This window comes from Procambarus clarkii, chromosome 7 (assembly GCF_040958095.1).
Source record: "Procambarus clarkii isolate CNS0578487 chromosome 7, FALCON_Pclarkii_2.0, whole genome shotgun sequence".
NCBI lineage: Eukaryota > Metazoa > Arthropoda > Malacostraca > Decapoda > Cambaridae > Procambarus > Procambarus clarkii.
The window spans coordinates 20,943,494-20,967,021 of record NC_091156.1 but is presented as its reverse complement, the minus strand read 5'-3'; the positions used below and the strand labels follow the sequence as shown (position 1 = coordinate 20,967,021).

General features: G+C 49.2%; 1 protein-coding gene across 4 annotated transcripts in view; it reads left to right on the top strand.

The window, feature by feature from the left end:
* LOC123761511 (uro-adherence factor A) overlaps positions 1–23,528 on the top strand; it is a 144,286-nt gene that overhangs the window by 94,490 nt on the left and 26,268 nt on the right. For all 4 annotated transcript variants that reach the window (XM_069313938.1, XM_069313939.1, XM_069313936.1 and 1 more), the window contains exons 6-7: positions 341–501; positions 7,651–7,788. In XM_069313938.1, coding sequence (XP_069170039.1) covers positions 341–501; positions 7,651–7,788 — 299 coding nt within the window. The remainder of the gene's footprint in view (positions 1–340; positions 502–7,650; positions 7,789–23,528) is intronic.

Genomic DNA, 23,528 nt, shown 5'->3' with positions numbered 1-23,528 from the left:
CTCGACGACTGACTGGTGTGGGCTCCCAGTCGGTCCGCTTGTCTGCTCACCAGATGTGTGGTTCTTTCCAGATCGCCGGGTTTGGTTTCCTGGTGATCTGGAGGTTGTTCCATCTGTTTCTGGCTTTGTAGCACCTAGGTTATTGATACAAATGTCCACTTGCAAGTCACCATAGAGGAACAAGGCTGGGTTCAAAATGGTGTGAAGAAAGGTTTTAGCATAATTACCCTCTGTACTGTATTTTGTGTTTTATTTTCACCTGTGTGTAGTTACTGAATAAGATTTTACATGGTCAGTCTGTTAATATAGTGCAACCAATTTTGTATTTATTCTGAAACAGAGGCACCAGTTCATGTTTCACCATCATTGAGGTTAATGGTGGTAGAAAGTGGAAGTGAGAGAGTGAGGGTTGGAACACTACACTTGATCACACTGGATGGTGGAACAGTGGGTAGGGAAGCTCAAAACTTGGTACAGCTTCCAGATATCAGCATCAGTAAGGTAAGACATCCTTCATATTTACATATTCCTATTTTTCTAAGATGATTTTATCTCTAAAAATTTTTTTTTTTATAAAATATCCTTATTGTACATACTTTTAGCAATGTTATATGACTAAGGGGTTTGGATGGGTGGGGAAAGGAAGGGATGGGAGATGGAAAAGTTAGCAATGTAACATGAGGTTGGTAGCTCAGTGGGAAGGTAAAGTTCAGTGGCCCATCCACCAAGGACTTGTTATATTGGTGTGCCTAGTGTGTGTTGCTAATACATTTGCCTCACGAGGCAGGTGAAGGGTGTTGGTACTGGTGAGCTGCTACTGTTGTGGCTACATGGTGTCTGTTACGACAGCTTGCCCTAACAGTTTCCTTTGACATTAAGGGGGCATAATCTAGGCCACTAAAAATTGTTCTACTTCAATCAATATTTATTGCTTGTTTGTATATGAGAAGGGCTCCAGCTGCTCCAAGTTTCAGCATCGCAGCCTAAATAGAAAGGGAGGATTTTTTTCACTGAATTTTCACCATTTTCAAATGTTAATTACAAACACAAGTGTCAACTAAAATCGTTTCTGTGACACTCGGCTATGACAACAGCATCTAATAAAGAGAATGAAGTCAGAGTTGTATTAAAAATATGTTTAGTTTTACAAATACAAATTTTTACAAGTCGCTCCCAAAATCATGCTAAACAAAATCATATACGGTATATGTATGTATGTACTCACCTATTTTTGCTTGCGGGGGTTGAGCTCTGGCTCTTTGGTCCCGCCTCTCAACTGTCAATCAACTGGTGCACAGGATATTTACACTTGTCGTGAACGGTCATGATGGTCGAGTGGTGAAGGTGTCCTGTACGCCAGATGCATAGTGGTATGTACAGGACGCCTTAATCCGCTTGACCATCACGACCGGACATAAGGAAGTGATAGCCGAAGCTATTTGAACCACTTCCCTGCCGGCACTCGGATGGTAATCTTGGGCATAGCATTTTATCAAATCACCTCATTCTTTGGGGCACACGTGAGGAACACAAATGCGAACAAGCCGGAATGGTCCCCAGGACTATATGCAACTGAAAACTCACACCCCAGAAGTGACTCGAACCCATACTGCCAGGAGCAACACAACTGGTATGTACAGGATGCCTTAATCCGCTTGACCATCACGACCGGACATAAGGAAGTGATAGCCGTAGCTATTTGAACCACTTCCCCGCCGGCACTCGGATGGTAATCTTGGGCATAGCATTTTATCAAATCACCTCATTCTTTGGGGCACACATGAGGAACACAAATGCGAACAAGTCTGAATGGTCCCCAGGACCATATGCAACTGAAACCATCGCTCTGTGCATCTGTCGGGTTTTCATGAACGACGTCGGCCCTTTTGTGGTTCGCCCCATTGTCGGGGCAATGCAGGGAAAGGGGAGGCTCATAGCTGTTCACTTGTGCATGGTCTCACGAATTTGTGGGCTTTATGGGTTATTTCAGACGGCCTATGGTGGCTTTGGGTGGCTCCTCCTTAGGGGTGGTTTGGGGCTGGCGGGGCGGGCTGGGCTTTTTTTTCTGTGCTCTGTTAGGTCGTCTTGAAGTGGGTACGCTTGGGCGTGGTCATAACGACGATGTCCCTCATGTGGGTTTCCCGTTTGTTTCCAGTCCCGTAACGGGGTCTGTGCGGACCTGCGGTTCATTCTGGACTTGTCCCGTCTGAACCCCTGGGTCTATTGCCCCTCCTTTCGGATGACTACTATCCCAGGTCCAGTCTCCTTTTGGACCGGGTGCTTGGATGGTGTCCCTGGACCTCCAGGACGTGTATTGGCACATCCCACTTCATCTGGGGTTCAGGGCCTGGCTTGGTTTTTGTTGTGGGGGTGTCTTGGTTACCGCTTTCGTTGCCTTCCATTCGGCTTGCACTTGGCACCTCGCATGTTTACAAGCCTTACCCCGGGTCATGGTGGCCCCTCTCCGTCTGTTAGGGGTTCAAGTGCTGGCCTACCTTGATGGCTGACTGGTGTGGGCTCCCAGCCAGTTTGCTTGTCTGCTCGCCAGGGATTTGGTTCTTTCCCAGCTCGCTGAGTTCGGGTTCCTGGTGTACTGGAGGAAGTCCCGTCTGATTCCCTCCCCGGTTCGGACTTGGCTGGGTTCTGTGTGCAACTCTTGGACCGCTTCCTTGTCTCTCCCTCCGGCGACTCTGCTTCAGCTGCAGTCCCGCCTTTGCTTGTTTTGGGGGGCACATGGGTCACCCAGCGGTTGCTTGAGGGTTGTGCGCGAGCCTGCACTTGCTATGATTGTCTACCTGCTAGGTCGGGTTTGGCTTCATCAGCTGTTCTGGTTCCTTTGGGGAACTTAATTAACTTCCACCTCTCTCGCGATCATTGGGTTCGGCTTCCGGGGGCCTTGCGTTAGCTGCTGCATCGCCGGCTTCCCCTTTGGGTTTTTCAGGGCATGGTGGTGATCTCCTCGAGTCTTCACGTCTGATATTTTTTACTCGAGTCTATCGCCATCTGTAGGGTGATCAGGTGGTTTCATTACTGGTGTCCCACTTGCGTGCTTTGTCTCGGCAGTGGTATGAAGTTTCCTGGAGGTTCTTCTGTTTCTTTTTGTCTCTTCGTAGGTATTCTGCTCTTTCTGTACAGATTGTCTTGTCCTTTCTCTCGTGGTTGTTTCAGGACCACCATCGTCTGCTGCATACTATCGCCTCGTATCATGCGGCACTGGCGGAGCCGCTGCAGCTTGTTTTCGGCATTGATGTTCCTTTTTCGCAAGCTGTCTCTGGCGTTGTTTTACCTCCCGCCTGCTCATGTGCTGCCTGAGCAGTTCTGGTCATTGGACAGGGTGCTCTCTTATCTCTCTCCACCTCGGTTTGGGGTGACCCCTTCGGTTCAGGATTGTTTCTCACCGGCTCTTTTCCTGTTGACGTTGGTCTCTGGGGGTCGGGTTGGGGAGCTTCATGCTCCTCTGGCGCAGGCGTTTCTGCTCTTGTGCAGATTCAGACTTGTGCTTGGTTTTGTTCATTTGCAGCCATCTCCTTCTTTTCTGCTAAGACTGAAACATCTGCTTTCCGGAGGGGTCCTTAGGTTGTTGATGCTTGGTTGGTTTGGCCGGGGGTCCATCATGTGTTGTGTCCGGTTGCGGCTTTCTGTCATTGTTTGCGCATCTCAGCCTCTGTGTCTGGGGTCGCACTTTGGGTTGCCCCAGTTTCCCACTTCCCTGTGCCTGGGTTCGGGTTTCCCGGGTCGTTTGCTGGATCTTTCGGTGCCGTTGTTTTTTTTTGTTTTCGATTTGAGTTGGGCATGGCGTACACCTCCCAGGTGTATGTCTCTTTTCCTTTTCTTCAGTGAAGTAGCTGCGGGGAGCCGAAGGGGCTCCCCCAGAAAACCAGTGTTGAATGTAATGAAACACCATTTTCTGGCTGAGACCCGGAGGCTCCCTGGTCAGCGGTTTTTCATGTTTTGATATTCAGCCTCAGAACTGCAGTGTGGATTTCTGGCGCGAGGGTCTGGGGGGGGGGGGGCTCCCTCTTTCCCCTCCCAAGGAGGGGGGGTTGCACCGACAAGCCGCACGGCGACGTGGTGATGTCTCGTTTGCTCAATTTTATTTGGGGTGTTCTGTCCACTCGTTTGACTTTCAATAGTACTTTCAACCAGAATAGGGGGTTTGTTTTGGGGGATGCTTACCTTTCTGGGTGCCTGACCCAGTCGATGGCGGACATAGAATGCTCCATAACCACATGTCCATTTCTATAGGCCATTGCTCCTTGTGCCTCTCTGAGGGGGGCCAGATCCTGGCTCGTGGTCCCTGGTAGGCCTAGAACACTATTCACACTGACCGATGCCAAAGTCTATTGTATCCATATCAGCCTGAATAGCTCCAGAGAGCCTCTGGGCCTCGCCCAGAAAATTTAATTTCATTACATTCAATGCTGATTTTTTGAAGTCATCATGTAGGTCTCTCGGGATTCCAGGTCTTATGACTTTGAGTAATTCTTTTGATTCTGTGTGAGGTTCCTAGATTTCATAGTTACTTGTTGTTGCTGCTGGTAGGCACTTGTGGGTCGTAGAGACCTGGTGTTTGTTATCAAGGCTTGAATACTTCCAGGTTGAAGCATCGTGAAGGTTCTAAGTTTCCTACTAGACAGAGGCCTTTGATTACATTCAATGCTGTATCAACATAGATCATTGCTGTTATTGATTTATGTAAATGACCTCCCAGAAGGAGTGAGCTCGTACATGTCGATGTTTGCAGATGATGTAAAGTTAATGAGGGAAGTAAGAACTGAAGAGGACTGTAGGGTGCTGCAAGGAGACTTCAACAAACTTCAGGAATGGGCAGATAAAAGGCTGCTGGAATTTGATCCAAATAAAGTGCAAAGCAATGAAAATAAGTAAGGGAGACAGGAGATCTATGTTTAACTATACTATATGGTCAAGGCAATTACAAGAAACAGTATTAGGAGGCTTTTGCTTTGACAGTAGTTTGAGAGAATTCAGCCTTGCAACCTTAGAGGAGAGCATAGTGTTTGCTTGCCTACCTTCCCTGGCCATGGTGTATCCTGGTGCTGCCATCTAGTGGAGGCCAGGCTAGTTATTTTGGGTGTAGTTTGTTTTATTATATTTCGATCAAGTGTTTGCATCAAGTTTGTTACAGGGATCACTTTGTGATGGGTTTAGGTATGCACTTTATCTGTTAATAGCTGATATCTCTTGGTGGATCGATATATGCTTGCTACTGAACTCCCTGTCTCATTAACCACTGTGCTGCACCGAGTTTATTGTGAAATTCCCCCTGTGCGCGTGAAATAAAGTGTGCTAAAAGCCCCGAAATCATCTCAAGATAACCTCAAGAAGATGATTCCCCCAAAATTCTTTTTTCTTCGTAAAATGATAAATTCCCTTCCCTGAACATGTCTGTGTAAAAATAAATACCAAATTCCACTTACTTTGGTGGTGAAGACCTGGACAAGGTGTGCTGTGACGTCATCTGGGCCTGGTCGCCCGTGTGTGACTCCCCCAGACACGGTCGCACGGGCCATTCAAGCACCGGGTGTTGCCACAAATATATTTTCAATTATTTGTTCTATGTATTTCCAGTGCAGTTTTATTTGTTTTTGTATTGTATATGATGCATATTTGTGTCCTTTACAATATGTATACAGTAGAACGTTCATAATGTTCCATGGAACTGTGATACATGTGTCAGTAATGTGTCCACAATAAATGTTTATTGTCACAATATTACTTGTTAAAAATTCACTAAAATTACAATATGTACAGTTTCACACACTATTTACAGCAGTAACACACTGTATTACACACTCAGTACTTCGGAAGTGAGTAATAGTCAATGAAGTAGTTCATGGTACACAGCGCGACTTCGCTCTCGTTGCATCAGATACAGATAGATTTTCGCTTCCTGTTTCTTCATTCTGTGTGTTTGCAAATAAGGCACTCACGTACATCCTTGGCTTTAGTACTTGTAGGTTGTATGTAGCCAAGCTTGTAAAGCATAAGGTAATATTGAAAAGATTATAGGAAAAGATCAATTTGTACGGTAGTCTTGAAAAGATCGCTTTGTATGGTCCCACACAGGAAGAGATTCAGCTTGCCTCAAAGAGTGTCCGTCAGTCAGAAAGAGATTCAGCTAGCCTCAAAGAGTGTCCGTCAGTCAGGAATAGATTCAGGTATTCTTGAAAATATCTATGGAAAACACCACCACGGAAGCCGCTAACACTGTTCATCTATGCTACTTGTATCAGATGCATCATCACTGAACACAGAAAACGATTCATCTATGTATTATCTAAATAAATTGGAGATAGCATAGGATTGCAAGGTTAACGCTCAGAACTACAACTGGATACGCTCGCTGTATCGTCCTCATAGGTGCTGTATATCACTTGCATCAGACCTTTGTGTTAGATCCTTATTGTGCCTAGCTTCACCAATATTATGACCATTACGTTCTTCAAACAATAAGGTTTGAATTTCACCGACTGAGTACAATCTTTCAACACCGCGTCGGACAGGTGTTTGAGAGCCAGAGGCGCGTGTGCCACCTCTGGTTGCTCACTCAGTACTAACCCAGCCAGCAGCTCTGGGTCATTCTGGGAATTTTTTCAAAGATGGCTGCCTCTCACTGGAGGTCCTAAGAGTCCATTTCGTACACAACCAACCTCGCACACATTTAGAATGGGTACGGAAAAATCAAAAAGAGTTTTCTTGGTTGGCGCAGTTTCCCGCCGACTGAGAATACTTGGGTGGCGCAGTTAAGTAGTTGATAGCTGGACTAAGATAAAGTCCAGTGCATAAGGCTAGTGGAGCTACCGAGGTGAGGCTCGGGAAGAGCCATTTCATTTCACTCAATACTTCATTTTCCCCAATGAGTATTGAGGAAATGCATTGGTATACTATTTCATTATAAACATAATGAAAAGTGTTCCACAAAGTTGGTTTTAAAAAACCACTCACTTTACAATCTAGTTAGCAGCTATGGAGTTATGCCAGGTAGGGTTTATGAATACATGGGTAGCAAATTACAAAATAAATTGGTTTGAAAATATCAGGCTTTATATAATTACTTTGTGATTAGTTGCTAATGAATTGGACAGTAGGAGGTGAGCAGGAACAGACAAGGAAAACCATTTGCAGTGGAATTTATCGTATTATACAGAAATCAGACTCGCCAATGTCCATCCGACCTTTGTGACTCGCCGGGTCACAAAGGTCGGATGGACGCTAGTTGTAGATAGCCTTGTAGAGCTTAAAGCGAGACATAGTTGTGAATCTCTGGGTGGAATAAATGTAAATAAGTGAAAATAAATTTGCATGTAATTATCACCCATTATTTATCCTATGAGCCACCAACTTATGTAAATTGTTAAAAAAAATTTGGTCATTCTAAACTTTACAAACTTAATCTAATGTAGTTACCTCTTGCAACGTATACGGTAGTTCATAGAATTTATTAAGCTAGTTTTTATTTCATATTTTGTGTTATTTAGTAAGAAAACTTCTACGTGGTGTATTTTTTGTTGAGTAATACTGTACTGTGCAAAGTGTATTTTATAATTTTGTGTTTATAGCATTAAATATATAGTTCTTATTATTCAATTTCCATTCATGTATTTTAGTTTTCTTACATTTTCATTGTAGGTTCATGCAGAAATCACCTACAAATCAGATGGCGATGATGATCATCATTATTTTGTCAAAGATCTTGGAAGTAATAACGGCACTTTCATCAATGGGGTACGCCTCAGCGAGCCGAGGGAGACCAGCCAAAATGTTGAGGTAAAATTTGTAATTAATGATGCACTAAAGTTCAGACTATTCCATGGAGAAACACTCCATTGGGAGCCGGTCGGCCGAGCGGACAGCACACTGGACTTGTGATCCTGTGGTCCTGGGTTCGATCCCAGGCGCCGGCGAGAAACAATGGGCAGAACTTCTTTCACCCTATGCCCCTGTTACCTAGCAGTAAAATAGGTACCTGGGTGTTAGTCAGCTGTCACGGGCTGCTTCTTGGGGGTGGAGGCCTGGTCGAGGACCGGGCCGCGGGGACACTAAAAAGCCCCGAAATCATCTCAAGATAACCTCAAGAATCATCTCAAGATTTCCACTCTCACTTGCTAGGCTCTGTAGGATGTCTTGTTGCTCTCAGTGTCCACCTGGATAACATGTTAATGATCTGTATTTAGTTTTTGAAATAGAGTATTAACCAAAGGTTCTGTAATAATAAACACCAGTAGATTTCTCTGTTAGAACACTAAGAGAAATCTGCTAAGTCTGCCCATCCACTTCGATGGTGGAGGCCATTGAGTTGTCCCTTCCTGCCTGGGATTCAGAACATCTTTCAGTTCCTCCTGTGGGATTAGGATCTCACTTTCCCTATGAACCTGGCTACCTCTGAGTTCAGATCGGCATCTGCCTTTTGGCTTCGATACAAGGCCCATGATTCATTTTGGCTTGCTGACAGCTCTCCCCTTTCCTTGGGGCTTAGCATGTTTTCTGGGGGGAGCCCCTACGGCTCCCCGGAGCTATCCATGGCTGATATGGATACCCTAACTATTTTGCATCAGTCGATGTGGGTGGAGTTCTAGGCCTACCGGGGACCACGAGCCAGAACCTGGCCCCCCTCAGAAAGGCACGGGGAGCAATGGCCCATAGAAATGCACATGTGATTTGGAGCATTCTATATCTGCCATCGACCGGGACAGGCACCCAGAAAGGTAAGCACCACAAAACAAACCCCTATTCTGGTTAAACAACAAAATCGACAAACGAGTGGACAGAACTCCCCCAGGAAAACGAACTAACAAGCATGACGTCACGCGCGCCGCGCCGCATGTCTGCGCAGCTCCCCTCTTCCCGGGAGGGGGAAGGGGGAGCCCCAGACCCCCGCGCCGGCGATCCCCGCCCCAGTTCCTCGGCTGATGGGATCATGCACGGTCGTGTGGCTCCAGCTCCAGTCTTGTCTCAGTGCTGTGACTTGTTTGCAGTGCTGCTCTTACGGTGGTCGTGTGAGCTGGGAGTAGTATTCTCAGGTACTCGGGCTGCATGTGCTTAGGGTCACCTTCCCTGAGTGCCCTGTAAGTACCGCCCTTGGGGCTTGGGGTTGCCTTCCACAAGTCACCTTGGGTCTACCTCTGTTGGCTTTTCGCTGCTTGGCGTTTGGCCGCCCCGAGGGTTTGGGGGTTTCACTCCCTTGTTTACCTTGGGGTAAGTGGTAGTTATCGCACTGGTGGGGCGCAGGGTACTGCGTACAGTAGCTAGTTTTCACCTATGACAGCGGCAGGCTCTGTTCCCTCTGGGTACGTTGTCCACTTGTGTGGTTTTTTCTTTTATTTTTGTTTTTGCCCGGCAGGGGGGTCTTCCTTGTTCCCCCCCCCCCTTATATTAGGTTCGTTTGTGTGGTGGCACCCCCTGCTTTGCCCTCACGAGTGGACACGTCCCGTGGGTTCAGCTTTAGCAGTTTGCTTGGTAGTTTGGGGCGCCGGTTAGCAGTACCCTGCCTGGGATAACCCTTAGCAGACCCAGTCTAGGGGCCCTGGGAAACCCCCCGGGGGCTCTCGGGTCCGATAGTGGAGACCCTTGCGTCCCCTCTTGCTTTGTGCGAGTTGAGGGTTGCTCTGTCCCTTTGTCTCAGGGTGACTCTTCTTGTTTTTGCCTCCGTCATGCTGCCTGTTGGGTCGGTGACACATTCGACCTTTGAGTCCTGCGAGCTTTGTTGCGTGTTCGTGACTCCATTCACCCAGTCTGCTGATGAATTCCCGTGGGTGCAGGCAGCTCGCGCGTTGCAGGGTAGGATGTTGCAACGCGCTCTGGTTTGTCGCTTCCCCGGACTTCCCGATGCTGCCCCGCTTGTGTAGGGACCCACACTTGGGTGGTTTTGGTCGCTTCGGCCTTGGTTCCTTCCACGCCCCCCCTTGTTTTTTCCCCCTCCTGCTTCCGGCCCCTACGCATCTGCAGGCTTCGGGGTCGGGGCGGGGTTAGAGGTTCTGAGACTTGGGCAGTTTCGGGGGTTGCCCCGTCCGGGGTAGCTGCGGAGGCATTTGAGTCTGTTCCTCCGGCCAATGCTCCGGGGTTTTGATCAGTGGGCCCCCCTTCTCTTTCAGCTCTCTCGGCTGCCCCGGCTTTTTCTTGTGAGGCCGGGGCTTTGGAGGTCGACTCGGCCCCGGGGCCTGGTGCAGAGGCTCCTGGGGTTGGGGAGGAGTGGCCTTGGGGGCCTTGGGCTCCATTGCACCCCGCCTGGATTTCAGTCCTTCTGAGCGGGGCTTACTGTTACAAGGAGTGGGGTTTTCTTTCCCCCCTCTGCGTACGATTTGGGTTTGGGTTCTGCTCCTCCCCGGGTTCGGTTCCGTGTCCCTGTGGTTTCTTCGGTTCCGTCTTCAGGAGGTTTTCGGCTAACCGCATCTCTTCGCCTGCGGTGCGGTTGGCCTTTGCGGCTTCCTCCTGCGTGTCCCGGAGTTTGCCTCCATACGGGTTCCTTCTGTTCTGGACAGGTTGGGCTCCTTGTAGCCGTTTTGGCTCCTTTGTAGCCGTTTGGGCTCCTTTGTGGCCGTTTGGGCTCCTTTGTGGCCGTTTGGGCCCCTTGTAGCCGGTTGGGCTACTTCTGGCCTTGTTGGGCTACTTCTCGCTTTATTGGGCTACTTCTCGCCTTGTTGGGCTACTTCTCGCCTTGTTGGGCTACTTCGCGCCTGGTTGGGCTACTTCTCGCCTGGTTGGGCTACTTCTCGCCTGGTTGGGCTACTTCTCGCCTGGTTGGGCTACTTCTTGCCTGGTTGGGCTACTTCTCGCCTGGTTGGGCTACTTTCTTTCGCGTCCTGCGCATGCGCCGTGGGAGTTTGTTTTGGTTCCTGGCGGTGTGCACACGTGTTCTGCTCCAATTCTCTCGGGGGCTTCGCCTCTCGTTCTTTTCTTATTCCCATCCGTGCCCTGTTGCTTTGGGGGTGTTCTGGGGTGCCGCTGTGTGGAATTCATGAGGTTTTTCCCTGCGTTCTAGGGTGGGGAGCCTCCTTCACTGCTCCCATCCTCTCCAGCGTGGACGCACTAGCCGCCTCCGGCGGATACGGACTCGAACGCTTGCGTCATGGCCCTTCAGGGCCTATGTTCTGCAGGTGAGTTGGTGCGGTTTTGGCGTCTTCTTCGTCCTGACGCTGTTTTTGTTTTTGGGAGTAGGAATGGGTGTACATACGTACTTGAGAACGTGGACCGTATCACCCGAGGTGCCTACTGCAGGGCTATTAGCCCATACTGGGCAGCTCTAGTTCTCTCCACCTGATTCCTTCCTCGGTTGACGGGTGTCTGCAGGTGGCCTCTTGTCCCTTCAGAGGCGGTTCCTGCCTGTACTCCTCCTGCCCCTCTCCTATGCTTGTCTAACCTTGCTTGAGTTCGGGGCCCCGCCTCCACCTTGTTCTGCAGTGCAACGGTGGGGGTGCCTGTTTGGTAGTACGTTTTCCTGTGTCGGAGGTTTTGTGTTTGCCTCCTTGTGTTTGCAGGTTGGGTTCTGCCTGTCGGGCGGATTCTGTGCTTCTTGGGCACTCTCATCTCTGCTCTTGGGGCTGTGTATGGGGTCAGCCCATGTTGGGCTGCCTAATGTGTTCCTTTGATTGCCTGTTACACTGCACACGTTTCTTCTACCGTCCCTGTGGCTCAGTTGGGTGCTCGGTTTCCACCTATGTCCCCTTGTGTGCCACTCGTGTACGATTTATCTATCTTCTCTGTCGTTTCCTCGGGGAGTGTGGTGACGTTTTGCTGCGGTTTTGGTACTGCAGCTGCGTGTCGGGGTTGGTTGTGGCGTTATGTTCGGCCCTTTCGTGCTCCCTCTGGGGCTCTCCTTCCTTGCCGGTCTTGCCGTGCAGGGCCTGGTTTTTCCATGTTCCTTGGTTTCACTGTCTTGTCCTCGCCTCATTGTGCTGGCTGGGGATGAGCTTAGGGTCTTCATCTCGCCCCTCGCCTATCCTCCGGTTTCGGTTCAAGTTCCAGAGCCTAGTGGGCTCCCTTCCTTCGTGTTTTTCATGGCTGCCCCGGGGTTTTCTTGACGCTGGGGCTTTGAGGGGACAGCTCGGCTCCGGGGCCTGCAGGGTGGGTTCCCGGGGCTGGGGTGGGGTTCACGTGAGAGGCCTCAGGCCCCGTTGGTCCCCGCCGGGGTGTTTCTAACCCTCTGGGGGGGGGACTTGCGGTTTTGTGGTGTGGGGTTTTCCGTTCCCCCTCTCCGCACGTGCTTTGTGGGCGTCGGCCCCTCCCTGGGCTTGGTTTCCTTGTCCGTTGTACCCGTTGTTTCCGTCCTGTTGGTGGGTGCTTTTCTACGATCTTCGCCCCTTTTTCCGGGACGGGCCTTCTTCCGTCATGTCCCCCTCTTCTTGGGGTTTCTGCATGACTTTTGGTCTCGGGTGCGACGGGGTTTTGAGGCCTTCGTCCTTTGTGTTTGCTTCTTTTTGTTCTCGAAGGTTCGGGACTGTTTTGCTCCTTCCCGTTTTCTGGTGCATCAGTCGTCATTTGGTTGAGCTTCCCTCTGGTCCTTTCTAGGGCTTGTGGGTCCTCTTCCCAGCAGCTTCTGGGTGTTGGCCTTTTTGTTCTTTTGTGAATATCTCTTCTCTTCACACTGTCTCGGTGCTCCTAGTTTTCCTGGGAGCGATTTTGCTCCTCCTAATGAGTCTTTTCGCTCCCGCCCTTCTGCAAGATGTTGGTGCGGGGCGGCTCCTTATGCGAGTTCCTTCCCTGTCAGCTGCACTTGTGGAGGTGGTCTTGCACACTTGTGGCATTTTCATTTTGGTCCTGCGTTTTCTTTTCCCTCCTGGGGCTGTCATAGGATTGGCTTGCGGAGGATGTAGAGGGGCTTGGGGCCATTCCTGGGTCTGGCACCTTGGTTTCTGCTGCTAGCTTTCGGTATCGATATTCCTTCTGCGCCGTTTCGCAGGTTGTTTCGTGCGTTGTTACATCTCTGGCCTGCTTATGCACTGTCTGTGTCGTCCTGGTCTTTGGACAGGGTGCTCTCCTGTTTTTCTTCTCCTTGGTGGTTGTGGCTCCTTGGGGTCAGGTTTGCTTTGCCTCGGTTTTCTTTTTGTGTTGGCATTCGCCTCTGGGTGCCGTGTGGCAGAGCTTCTTGCTCTTCGCAGGCGCAGTGGTTTTTGGCTCCTATTGTCGTGATCATAGGTTTTCTTCGTCTGCGGCCGTTCTCCCCCTTTTCTGGCGAATGCTCTACCTTGGGTTGTTGTCTCGACTTCGTGTTGTGGAGTGATTCTCCTACCGCCTCCCGGGTATGTCCCCTTGTTTTTTAGGTAGTCTTTGGTGAGGTAGCTCCGGGGAGCCGTAGGGGCTCCCCCCAGAAAACCAGCGTTGAATGTAATGAAACGCCATTTTCTAAGTGAGTCCCGGAGGCTCCCCGGCACCCTCCCGCCCTCCGGTCGGCGGGTTTTTCACGGTTTTGATATCCAGCCTCAGAACTGGGGCGGGGATCGCCGGCGCGGGGGTCTGGGGCTCCCCCAGTCCCCTCCCAGGGAGGGGGGAGCTGCGCAGACATGCGGCGGGGCTCGCGTGACGTCATGCTTGTTAGTTCGTTTTCCTGGGGGAGTTCTGTCCACTCGTTTGTCGATTTTGTTGTTTAACCAGAATAGGGGTTTGTTTTGTGGCGCTTACCTTTCTGGGTGCCTGTCTCGGTCGATGGCAGATATAGAATGCTCCAAATCACATGTGCATTTCTATGGGCCATTGCTCCCCGTGCCTCTCTGAGGGGGCCAGGTTCTGGCTCGTGGTCCCCGGTAGGCCTAGAACTCCACCCACATCGACTGATGCAAAATAGTTAGGGTATCCATATCAACCATGGATAGCTCCGGGGAGCCTCCGGGACTCACCCAGAAAATGGCGTTTCATTACATTCAACGCTGGTTTTTTGCTAACCTGGACACTTAGTGGTGAAAAGTGAGCTTTGTCTTTCAGATGTTCTTGGGCTGTGCTTTTGCACTGCTTGTGCACTACTTGTTTGCTCCAATTTTTCTCATGGTCGTGCAAAGATTATGACAGAGGTAGATAGTATGAGGCTACTAGATGACCTAGACAAAGTGAATGAATGGTCCAACAAATGGCTACTAAAGTTCAACCCGAGTAATTGTAAAGTAATAAAACTAGGTGGTGGAAACAGGAGGCCAGACACAGGATACCAAATGGGAGATGAAGTCCTTTATGAAACGAACAGAGAGAAAGATCTAGGAGTTTATATTACACCAAACCTGTCTCCTGAAATCCACATGAAGAGAATAACATTTGCTATGTATGCAAGGCTGGCTAACATCAGAACTGCCTTCAGGAACCTGTGTAAGGAATTATTCAGAACCTTGTATATCACATATGTAAGACCAGTCGTGGAGTATGCAGCCCCAGCATGGAGTCTGTACCTTGTCGAGCATAAGACATAGCCTGAAAAAAGTTCAGAGGTATGCCACTAGGCTAGTCCCAGAACTAAGAGGCATGAGTTACAAGGAAAGGCTGCGTGAAATGCACCTCACGATACTGGAAGACAGAAGAATAAGGGGAGACATGATCACTACCTACAAAATTCTCAGAGGAATTGACAGGGTAGATAAGGATAAACTGTTTAACACAGGTGGTACGCAAACAAGGGGACACAAATTATCTCAGTGTCTGTACCTGGTGTGGTTGCCTTGTTGACTGCAGTTCTGGCTTTGGCAGCTTTCCTCAACTTGCTCACTCCCTTTTTATGGGAGGCAGTGGTGGCATGTTACCTGGCCCTGTCTCACGTGTCGGCAGACTGTGCAAGCCTGGTCTTTAGATCGACTCGAATGCCTCTGCCGCTTATCAGGAAGAGGCAGTTCCCGAAGCCGCCCCGAGTCTCACCACCAAGAAAACCCTACCCCGACTTCGAAATCCTCAGACATTTGGGAGCAGGGAAAGGGTGGGGAGGGGGGAGCAGGATGAACCACAGCAGGGGAAGGACAAGTGGGCGCGGATGAAACTAGAGTCAAAGCAACTAACACCCCTAAGTTCAGGTCCTTATAACCAAAGTGGGGCAGCCGTGGGGCATCTGGAAAGGTAATTAACCTAGAGAGTTGCAGCAACCTAAACCGCGCATGCTACGCAGATGCTGCTTGCACTTCAACAGTATTATTGGACTGGGTGAACTGGAGTACATTCAAGGAACACCACTCGCAAGACTCTGGGTCAAAGTTGTCATCGACCCAACAGGCAGCATGGCGGAGGCAAAGACGATGAATCTCACGCTGAGATAAGGAGACAGAGCAACCTTCAAACTCTCATGAAGGTAGGTGGGACTCAGAGGTCTTCTCCATCAGACCAGTGAGCCCCAATGGGGGTTCCTAGGGCCCTTAGGCTGACTGCTAAGGAAAGCCCAGGCGAGGTACTGCTAACCGGTTATCCCAGAGCTACCAAGCAAACAAACTAAAACAAGTTGAACACCTGTGATGTATACAATCACGGGAACCTAGCAAAAGGCCACTAAAATCATTCAAGTGGTCCTACAGCCACACCAGGTAGACCCCCACCAGACAGACCCTCATCAGGCAAAACAAAACAACAAAAAATAAAACCCCTGCAAAAGCACAACGTCTCCTGGGGAACAGAAGCTGCTGCTATGAACAAATCCACAAGGGCCGTTATGTATATATCAGACAGCTGCACAGTACCTTGCACCCCCAGCCAGCAATAATACTATCTCCTACCCTTGCCTTGAGGTTACCTTACCTTGAGGTGCTTCCGGGGCTTAGTGTCCCCGCGGTCCGGTCGTCGACCAGGCCTCCTGGTTGCTGGACTGATCAACCAGGCTGTTAGACGCGGCTGCTCGCAGCCTGGTTGATCAGGTATCCTTTGGAGGTGCTTATCCAGTTCTCTCTTGAACACTGTGAGGGGTCGGCCAGTTATGCCCCTTATGTGTAGTGGAAGCGTGTTGATCAGTCTCGGGCCTCTGATGTTGATAGAGTTCTCTCTCAGAGTACCTGTTGCACCTCTGCTTTTCAACGGGGGTATTCTGCACATCCTGCCATGTCTTCTGGTCTCATGTGATGTTATTTCTGTGTGCAGGTTTGGGACCAGCCCCTCTAATATTTTCCACGTGTAAATTATTATGTATCTCTCCCGCCTGCGCTCAAGGGAGTACAGATTTAGGCTCTTTAGTCGGTCCTAGTAATTTAGATGTTTTACTGAGTGGATTCTAGCAATAAAGGATCTCTGCACGCTCTCCAGGTCGGCAATTTCTCCAGCTTTGAAAGGGGCTGTCATTGTGCAGCAGTACTCCACTCTAGAGAGCACAAGCGTTTTGAAAAGTATCATCATCGGTATAGCATCTCTAGTGTGAAAAGTTTTTGTTATCCAACCTGTCATTTTTCTTGCAGTTGTGACGGCTACTTTATTGTGTTCTTTAAAGGTAAGGTCTTCCGACATGAGTACACCCAGATCCTTTACATTGCCTTTTCGTTCTATGTTATGGTTTGCCTGAGTTTTGTACGTGGTTTCTGTTTTTATATTTTCAATTTTTCCGTAGTGCATGAGCTGGAACTTATCTTCGTTAAACACCATATTATTTTCTGTAGCCCATAGAAAGACCTGATCTACATCTGATTGGATGTTTGCCGTGTCCTCTATGTTGCCAACTCTCATGAAAATCCTAGTGTCATCTGCAAAGGATGATACAGTGCTATAGGTTGTGTTCTGGTCTATGTCCGATATGAGGATGAGAAAGAGTACTGGAGCAAGCACAGTACCCTGGGGGACTGAGCTCTTCCCGGTTGATGGGGTGGATTTTATTTTGTTGACTATTACACATTGGGTTCTGTTAGTCAGGAAATTGTAGATCCATCTGCCAATTTTCCCGGTAATTCCTTTTGAACGCATTTTATGTTCAATAACACCATGGTCACATTTATCAAAAGCTTTTGCGAAATCTGTGTAATTTACATCAGCTTTTTGTTTGTCTTCCATAGCATCTAATGCCATATCATAGTGGTCCAGCAACTGCGACAGGCAAGAGCGCCCTGTTCTGAAACCATGTTGTCCGGGGTTATGGAGATGCTGTGATTCCATGTATTTTGTGATCTTACTTCTTAGCACTCTCTCAAAAATTTTTATGATGTGCGATGTTAGTGCTATCGGTCTGTAATTTTTTGCCTCTGCCTTATTTCCTCCTTTATAGAGTGGTGCTATCTCTGCTGTTTTTAGTATGTCAGGGATAATGCCAGTATCTAGGCTTTGTCTCCACAGAATGTGAAGGGCCTGCGATAGTGGTTTTTTACAGTTCTTGATGAATATGGAGTTCCAAGAATCCGGGCCTGGTGCAGAGTGCATAGGCATACTGTTTATGGCTTCTTCAAAATCTAGTGGGGATAGGGCGACGTCTGATATATGATTTGATGTTGGTATCATATCCATGAAAAATTCATTTGGGTTATCAATCTTTAGTGCATTTAATGGCTCGCTGAAAACAGAGTCGTACTGCTTCCTCAGTAACTCGCTCATTTCTTTGTTGTCATCGGTGAAAGTTCCATCTCCCTTTCGCAGGGGCCCGATACTAGATGTGGTTTTTGATCTTGATTTTGCATAGGAGAAAAAATATTTATGACCCAACAGGCAAGGTCAAGGTCAAACATGAATAAGATCAACCCCAGCTGACCCGAAGGGTGGGCAATCACTGAGCAGCAAAAGAACCACGCCGAGGTAGTCTCCCAAACGGCTCATGGAAGATAAGTCTAAACCATAAGGGCAGTACTTACAGGGCACCTAGGGAAGGTGGCCCTAGGCACATACAGCCCCAGTACTCTTTGTGTTACTCATGGCTCGCACACAACCACCACACAGAACAACAACTCTGCTATGGACAGCACTGCTCAAAAGAATGTAGCCAGAGTCAATCAATCACCGCCAAACACAAAAGCCTCTGAATTGGGGTTGAGTAGTTGGCACGGGAGGTCTGGGACCCCCCTTCAGTGGTGTGCAGACAGTGGTGCGGCGGCTGTGGTGACGTCATGCTTGTTTGCTTGTTTTCAATGGGGGAGTACGACTTTCGCTTTGCAATTTTTAACCAGCTGTAGTTTGTTTTGGAATTCCTACCTTTCTGAGTGCCTGACCTGGTAGATGGCAGAGATAGACTGCCTCCAATTACATGGGGGTCTATAGGCCATTGCTCCTCATACCTCTTTGAGGGGGGGCCGGGAAATGGCGCTGGTCCCCAGTAGACCTAGAACTCCATCGATTGACTGTTGCCACGGTCTTATATATACACATTAGCCTGAAATAGCTCTGGGGAGTCTCCGGGTCTTGCCCAGAAAATAGCGTTTCATTGTGTTCAACGCTGGTTTTCTGTGGGGAGCCCCTACAGCTCCATGGAGCTTATCAGGCTAATGTATGTTATATTAGACCGGGACATTAGCTAAGGAGTTCAGACCTACCAGGGACCAATGCCAGAACCTGGCCTCTTCAGAGAGGTTTCAGGGAGCAATGGCCCTGGAAAACCCCCTTGTGGTTGGGGTTTTCCTTATCTGCCATTGACCGGGGTTAGGCACCCCAGAAAGGTAGGCATAACAAAACAAACCCCACATGGTAAAAAACTAAAACACAAAACCGAACAGAGAGATAGAAACTCCCTACAATCCCAAGGAAACAAGCAAATAAGCAAACATCACACTTTACTGCTGCGCCGATCGTCCGCGCAGCCCTCCCCACCTCGAGAGGGGGAGGGGGGCCCCCCGGACCTCACCTCGCCGGCTGCCTAGCATCAGTTCGTAAGCTAATGTCAACTGGGACAGACGCTTCTCTGGCCTCAGTTTCCTAGGCGGCGTTCACTGCCGTGTGTTGTGTTGTGCGGTGGCCAGTTGTTCCTCATCAGTACCGGGGCTGCATGCGCTTAGGGGCTTCCTTCCCTAAGCGCCCTGTGAGCACAGTCCCTGTATTACAGAATTATCTTCCCTGGGGCGTTCGGGAACCATTCCCGTAGAGGTTCTTGCTGCTCGGCATTTGCCTCACCCTTGGTGCCAGCTGGGGCTTGGGGCCCTTGTTTGGCCCTGGGCAGGGACTGGTATTGTGCTGGTTGGGGCATCAAGGTGTTGCGCGACCTGCCACTTAATCGGTGACCGGTTCTTCTTGTCTCTGGGGATGGTGTACTTTTGCGGGGTTATTCTTTTCTTTTATTTTCATTTGCCTGGTGGGGTTCTACCTAGTGTGGCTGTAGTTCCACTAGTAGTGTTTGGTGGCTCTCTGCTAGACCCCTGTGATTGTACATGTCGCAGGGTTTTTCAGTGTTGTCCTCTACACCTTGTTTGTTTTGGGTGTTTAACCGGTTAGCAACACCTTGCCCGGGCTTCTCGTAGTGTTTACCCTACGGGCCCTGGAAAACCCTGTCGGGGCTCGGTGGACCATTGAGTGTGTCTTTCGGGTTCCAACCCATCTTGTGCAGGTTCGTTGGTTGCTGTGCCCTTGTCTCCGGGTGACAGTTGCCACTTTTACCTCTGTCATGATGCCTGTTGGGTCACTGACACCTTGACCCGGAGTCTTGCAAGTTGTTCTCTGCTTGTTCTCCAGTATTCTCCTGATGTTGTTACTGTTGCAGGTGGCATCCGCATTGCAAGCTTGGTTTAGGTTGCTACAACGCGCTAGGTTGGTTTCCCACTCGGATGCCCCAGGGCCGCCCCGTTTTGGTTAGGTGCTGTTCGCCCTTTTCCCTCCCTGTTCCCAGCACCTGACCATCTGCTGGTTTCGGGGTCGGGGCAGGGTTTAGTTGGAGCCGAGACTCGGGCAGTTTCGGGGGCTGCCCAGTTCGGGTTGGGGACGGAGGTTTTCGAGCCTGTTCCTCCTGCCATGGCTCTGGGTCTTACCAGTGGCCCTTTCTTGCTGCCTTTTCCCTGGAGTCTTCCTTTTCTTTAAGGGCAGAGAGCATGGAGGACGGCTGTGCCCTGGGGCCTCTTTTGCGGGTTCCCGGGGCTGTGCTGGATGCCTGCTAGCAGTTCTGGGGCTGTTTGCCCCGGCCTGGATTTTCTGCTTCTGGGCGGAATTTTTCGTCCATCTAGTCTGCTTGCTTCCCACATTTGCTGGCGTGTTTTCGTATCTATTGCTTTCACGGCCCCCTGTTTCTGGTGGCCATTTTCTTCTGCTGGTATCCCGGCCTGGCCACCAGGGCGGCATTGCGGTTTGTTTACATGCGCCTGGGTGTCTGAGCTAGCGTCTTGGGTGAGTTTATCACCTCTTTCAGGGGTTTGTGCTTCTCTGGTGTTTTCTGCCTGTCTTCTGTTCCTCTGGGAACGCTTGGGTGTTGTTTTTTACACCGGTTTTTCCGTTTTCTGTCTGTTTTTGGTCTGGGCCCTGGGGTTTGGGCTCAGTGTCCCTGTCTGTTTATGCTTGCTCCCACACCTTGTCTCTCGGCTTTCTGTCTGTTTTGGCTGATTCCCTGGGGGTTCTGTTTGGGGGCTGTGCTTTGCAGCTTTCGCTGCTGTGTTGGTGACGTCTAGGGCTCATTTCGGGCGTAAAGATTTGAGGGTCGCACAGGTTCCTGGCCGCCCGTTCTTTATGTGCGTGTCTGCTCCTGTCTGAGTTTGTGGCGGCCACCTTCAGGGTCATCCCTTTCTTTTCCTTCTCTTTGGGTATGAAGTTCCAGGGAGCCGTAGGGGCTCCCCACAGAAAACCAGCGTTGAATGTAATGAAACGCCATTTTCTGGGTGAGCTCCGGAGGCTCCCTGGCAACCCTCCCTCCCACCGGTCGGCGGTTTTTTGGCACTGGTTGAAGCTTAGCTTCCTAACTGATGCTAGGCAGCTGGTACGGTGAGGTCCGGGGGCCCCCCTCCCTTTCTCGGGGCGGGGAGGGCTGCACGGACGATCGGCGCGGCAGTAAAGTGTGATGTTTGCTTGTTTCCTTGGGATTGTAGGGAGCTTCTACCTCTCTGTTCAGTTTTGTGTTTTAGCCTTTTACCATGAGAGGTTTGTTTTGTTATGCCTACCTTTCTGGGTGCCTAACCCTGGTCGATGGCAGATAAGGAAAACCCCCACAACAAGGGGAGTTTTCCAGGGTCATTGCTCCCTGAAACCTCTCTGAAGGGGCCAGATTCTGGCGCTGGTCCCTGGTAGGTCTGAACTTCTTAGCTAATGTCCCAGTCTAATATAACATACATTAGCCAGATAAGCTCCAGGGAGCCTCCGAAGCTTACCCAGAAAATGGCGTTTCATTACATTCAACGCTGGTTTTCTTGCCTCTCTCCTTTTTCTGAAGGAGTTTGTGTCACCGGTTATTTTGGCTGCCGCTCCTACCTTTCAGTCCCTCAGTTGGGTTCCTTTGATGAATGATTCTGTTCCTTTTGCTTGGAAGCAGATTGCCAGGGTTGGGGCAGGCCTCCAGTGGAGTCTGATTCCTGGGCCCCCTGCACTTCCTTCAGCAAGTGCCGCTTCTGCTTGGGGGGGTCTTCATGATGGCCCATTCGCAGTGTGCCCACTTGACCACATTATGAGGGTACATCTGGCCCATTTTTCCAGTTCCTGGTCCCACGATTCTTTGAATTTCCAGGATCTCCGGTCAAGTTGGTTCCTTCCCCCCCCCCCAACTTTTCCCCATTGGTTAGGTTTTGGGGTGTTGGGTCGGAAGTTCACCCCCCCATCACTGTGTGGCTATTGTGATGTTGATAGACTTGAGGTGGTCAAGTTAACCTCCTCTTCTTGGTGGGAGTCCCAGTTGTTGCTGGTCTGGGACTTGGCAGACCTAAGGTATGTTCTTAACATCTCAAAATTTAACAGTTTCATTCCCTGTCTGACCTTCCACATGACTGCTTCAGCTCAGGTTTACCTGGTGTTGCAGGCCGAATCCTAGATGGTGTCCTGGACCTCAAGGACACATGCTGGCACATGCACATTCATCCGAGACTCCAGGAAGTAGGGTTTCTAGTGTGGCATCAGTCTTACTGCTTCAAATTTGTTTCTTTTGGCTTAAATCTATTTCCTTGGATTTTTTTGGGGAGTTAAAATGGGTGGTTGTGCCCCAGTTTTTCGGGGTTCATGCCTTGGACTATCTCGACATATGTTTGTTTTGGACCTCCCAGCCAATCCAAGTGTTAATAGGCAAGGAATTATTCCCTTGAAAACCTGCTTTGACTACAATGAAGTGCCTCTTTCTGGTAAGGTCTCAGTGGCTCCATGAATCCCTTCCCCCTACAAGGTGTGAAGGTTCGTGGTCTACCAGCTGTGGACTGGGGTTAAGATTGCACCTCCTCTCCCTCGTTGAGTTCACACTACGGTTCATAGGTTTCCGGTTGTGTGTCATGCACTGCGAAGAGTTTGGATTCCTCTGAGCTTCATGCTCTAGCACCATTTGAACTATTTCCCCCCATGGTTCATTGTCCGAATGGAAACCTGAGAATGCAGCTGGCAGGTTTACAGGTAGATCAGAACCCCTCCCTTTTTTTCCTTGTTGCTAGGATGTTCTAAGGAACATAATTTAGAACCCTTGGGTTACTTATATATATGCTAGAAAGTTATATGTACATTTTCTTCATGTATTAAGACTGTGATACTAGCTGTAAAGTAAAGGTAGTCAAATAAGTGATGCAGATAAATTAGAAGTTTCAGTCTGGGATAGCCAATTGTCAAGAATTATAGATATTTCAGATTTCAGTGCTCGAACTTATGTAAGCTTAATGAGTTTAAGTTTTATTTAGTAACTGCTTTTCAAATTATTTAATTCATATTTTGAGCATTAAGTAATACGTAGTTAATTTGAGTTTACAGAAGTGATCAGTAAGGTCTGGCTATTTCTGGCCCCGGACATTGGGAGTTGACAGACAGCACTTGATATGCCCAGTGTGTGTTGCCAGTTGATTATTTGATTATTTCTTTAGTAAATTGTTATTATTTTTTAATAATAATAATAAAGGAATTTCCTGTCTCCAGTTTTCTAACTGCTTATCTACTGAATTGGACTAAGTGTACACAGATAACATGTTTATACCGATATATCACTGTGGGTGACAAGAGTTATGTTTCATTGTGTGTGAGTGAGGCTGATCATTCCATGTCGAGAGTGAGGCTTTGCCAGGATGATGAACAACTTGGCAGTGTATCAGTATACTCGATGTCAGGCCAGTATAACCAGGTGTGTTACACTCTGGCCTGATGGAATACCCAGTGACACTGCCCACAAAGATCACAGTACTGCTTGCCAGGCAAAATGATAAGTTGTTCTAAAGGTATATAGTCTCATCCGTGCACGTGACTGCTGTCACTTAAGGAAAATGCTGTTGACAGAGTTATGTAAGAGTAGAATGATGGGCACTGGGCTGCTAGTGTCTGAATGCATTTATCTCATTAGTGGAGGCACCAGTGACCTGTTCTGGAGTGAGCAAAAGGCCAGGGGGTACCATGTTGTGAGAACAGTAGGTGCGTTTTGGAGACTCGCGCCTCTACTTCACCCTACCCAGGGGGATATCGGGTGCTCAGGGAGTTGGCGAGAGTACCTTTTAATGTCATGGATGCACGAATAGGGAATATGTGTGTCATTATAGTTAGCTTCGGGAAGCCACAAGGAGCATCCCCCT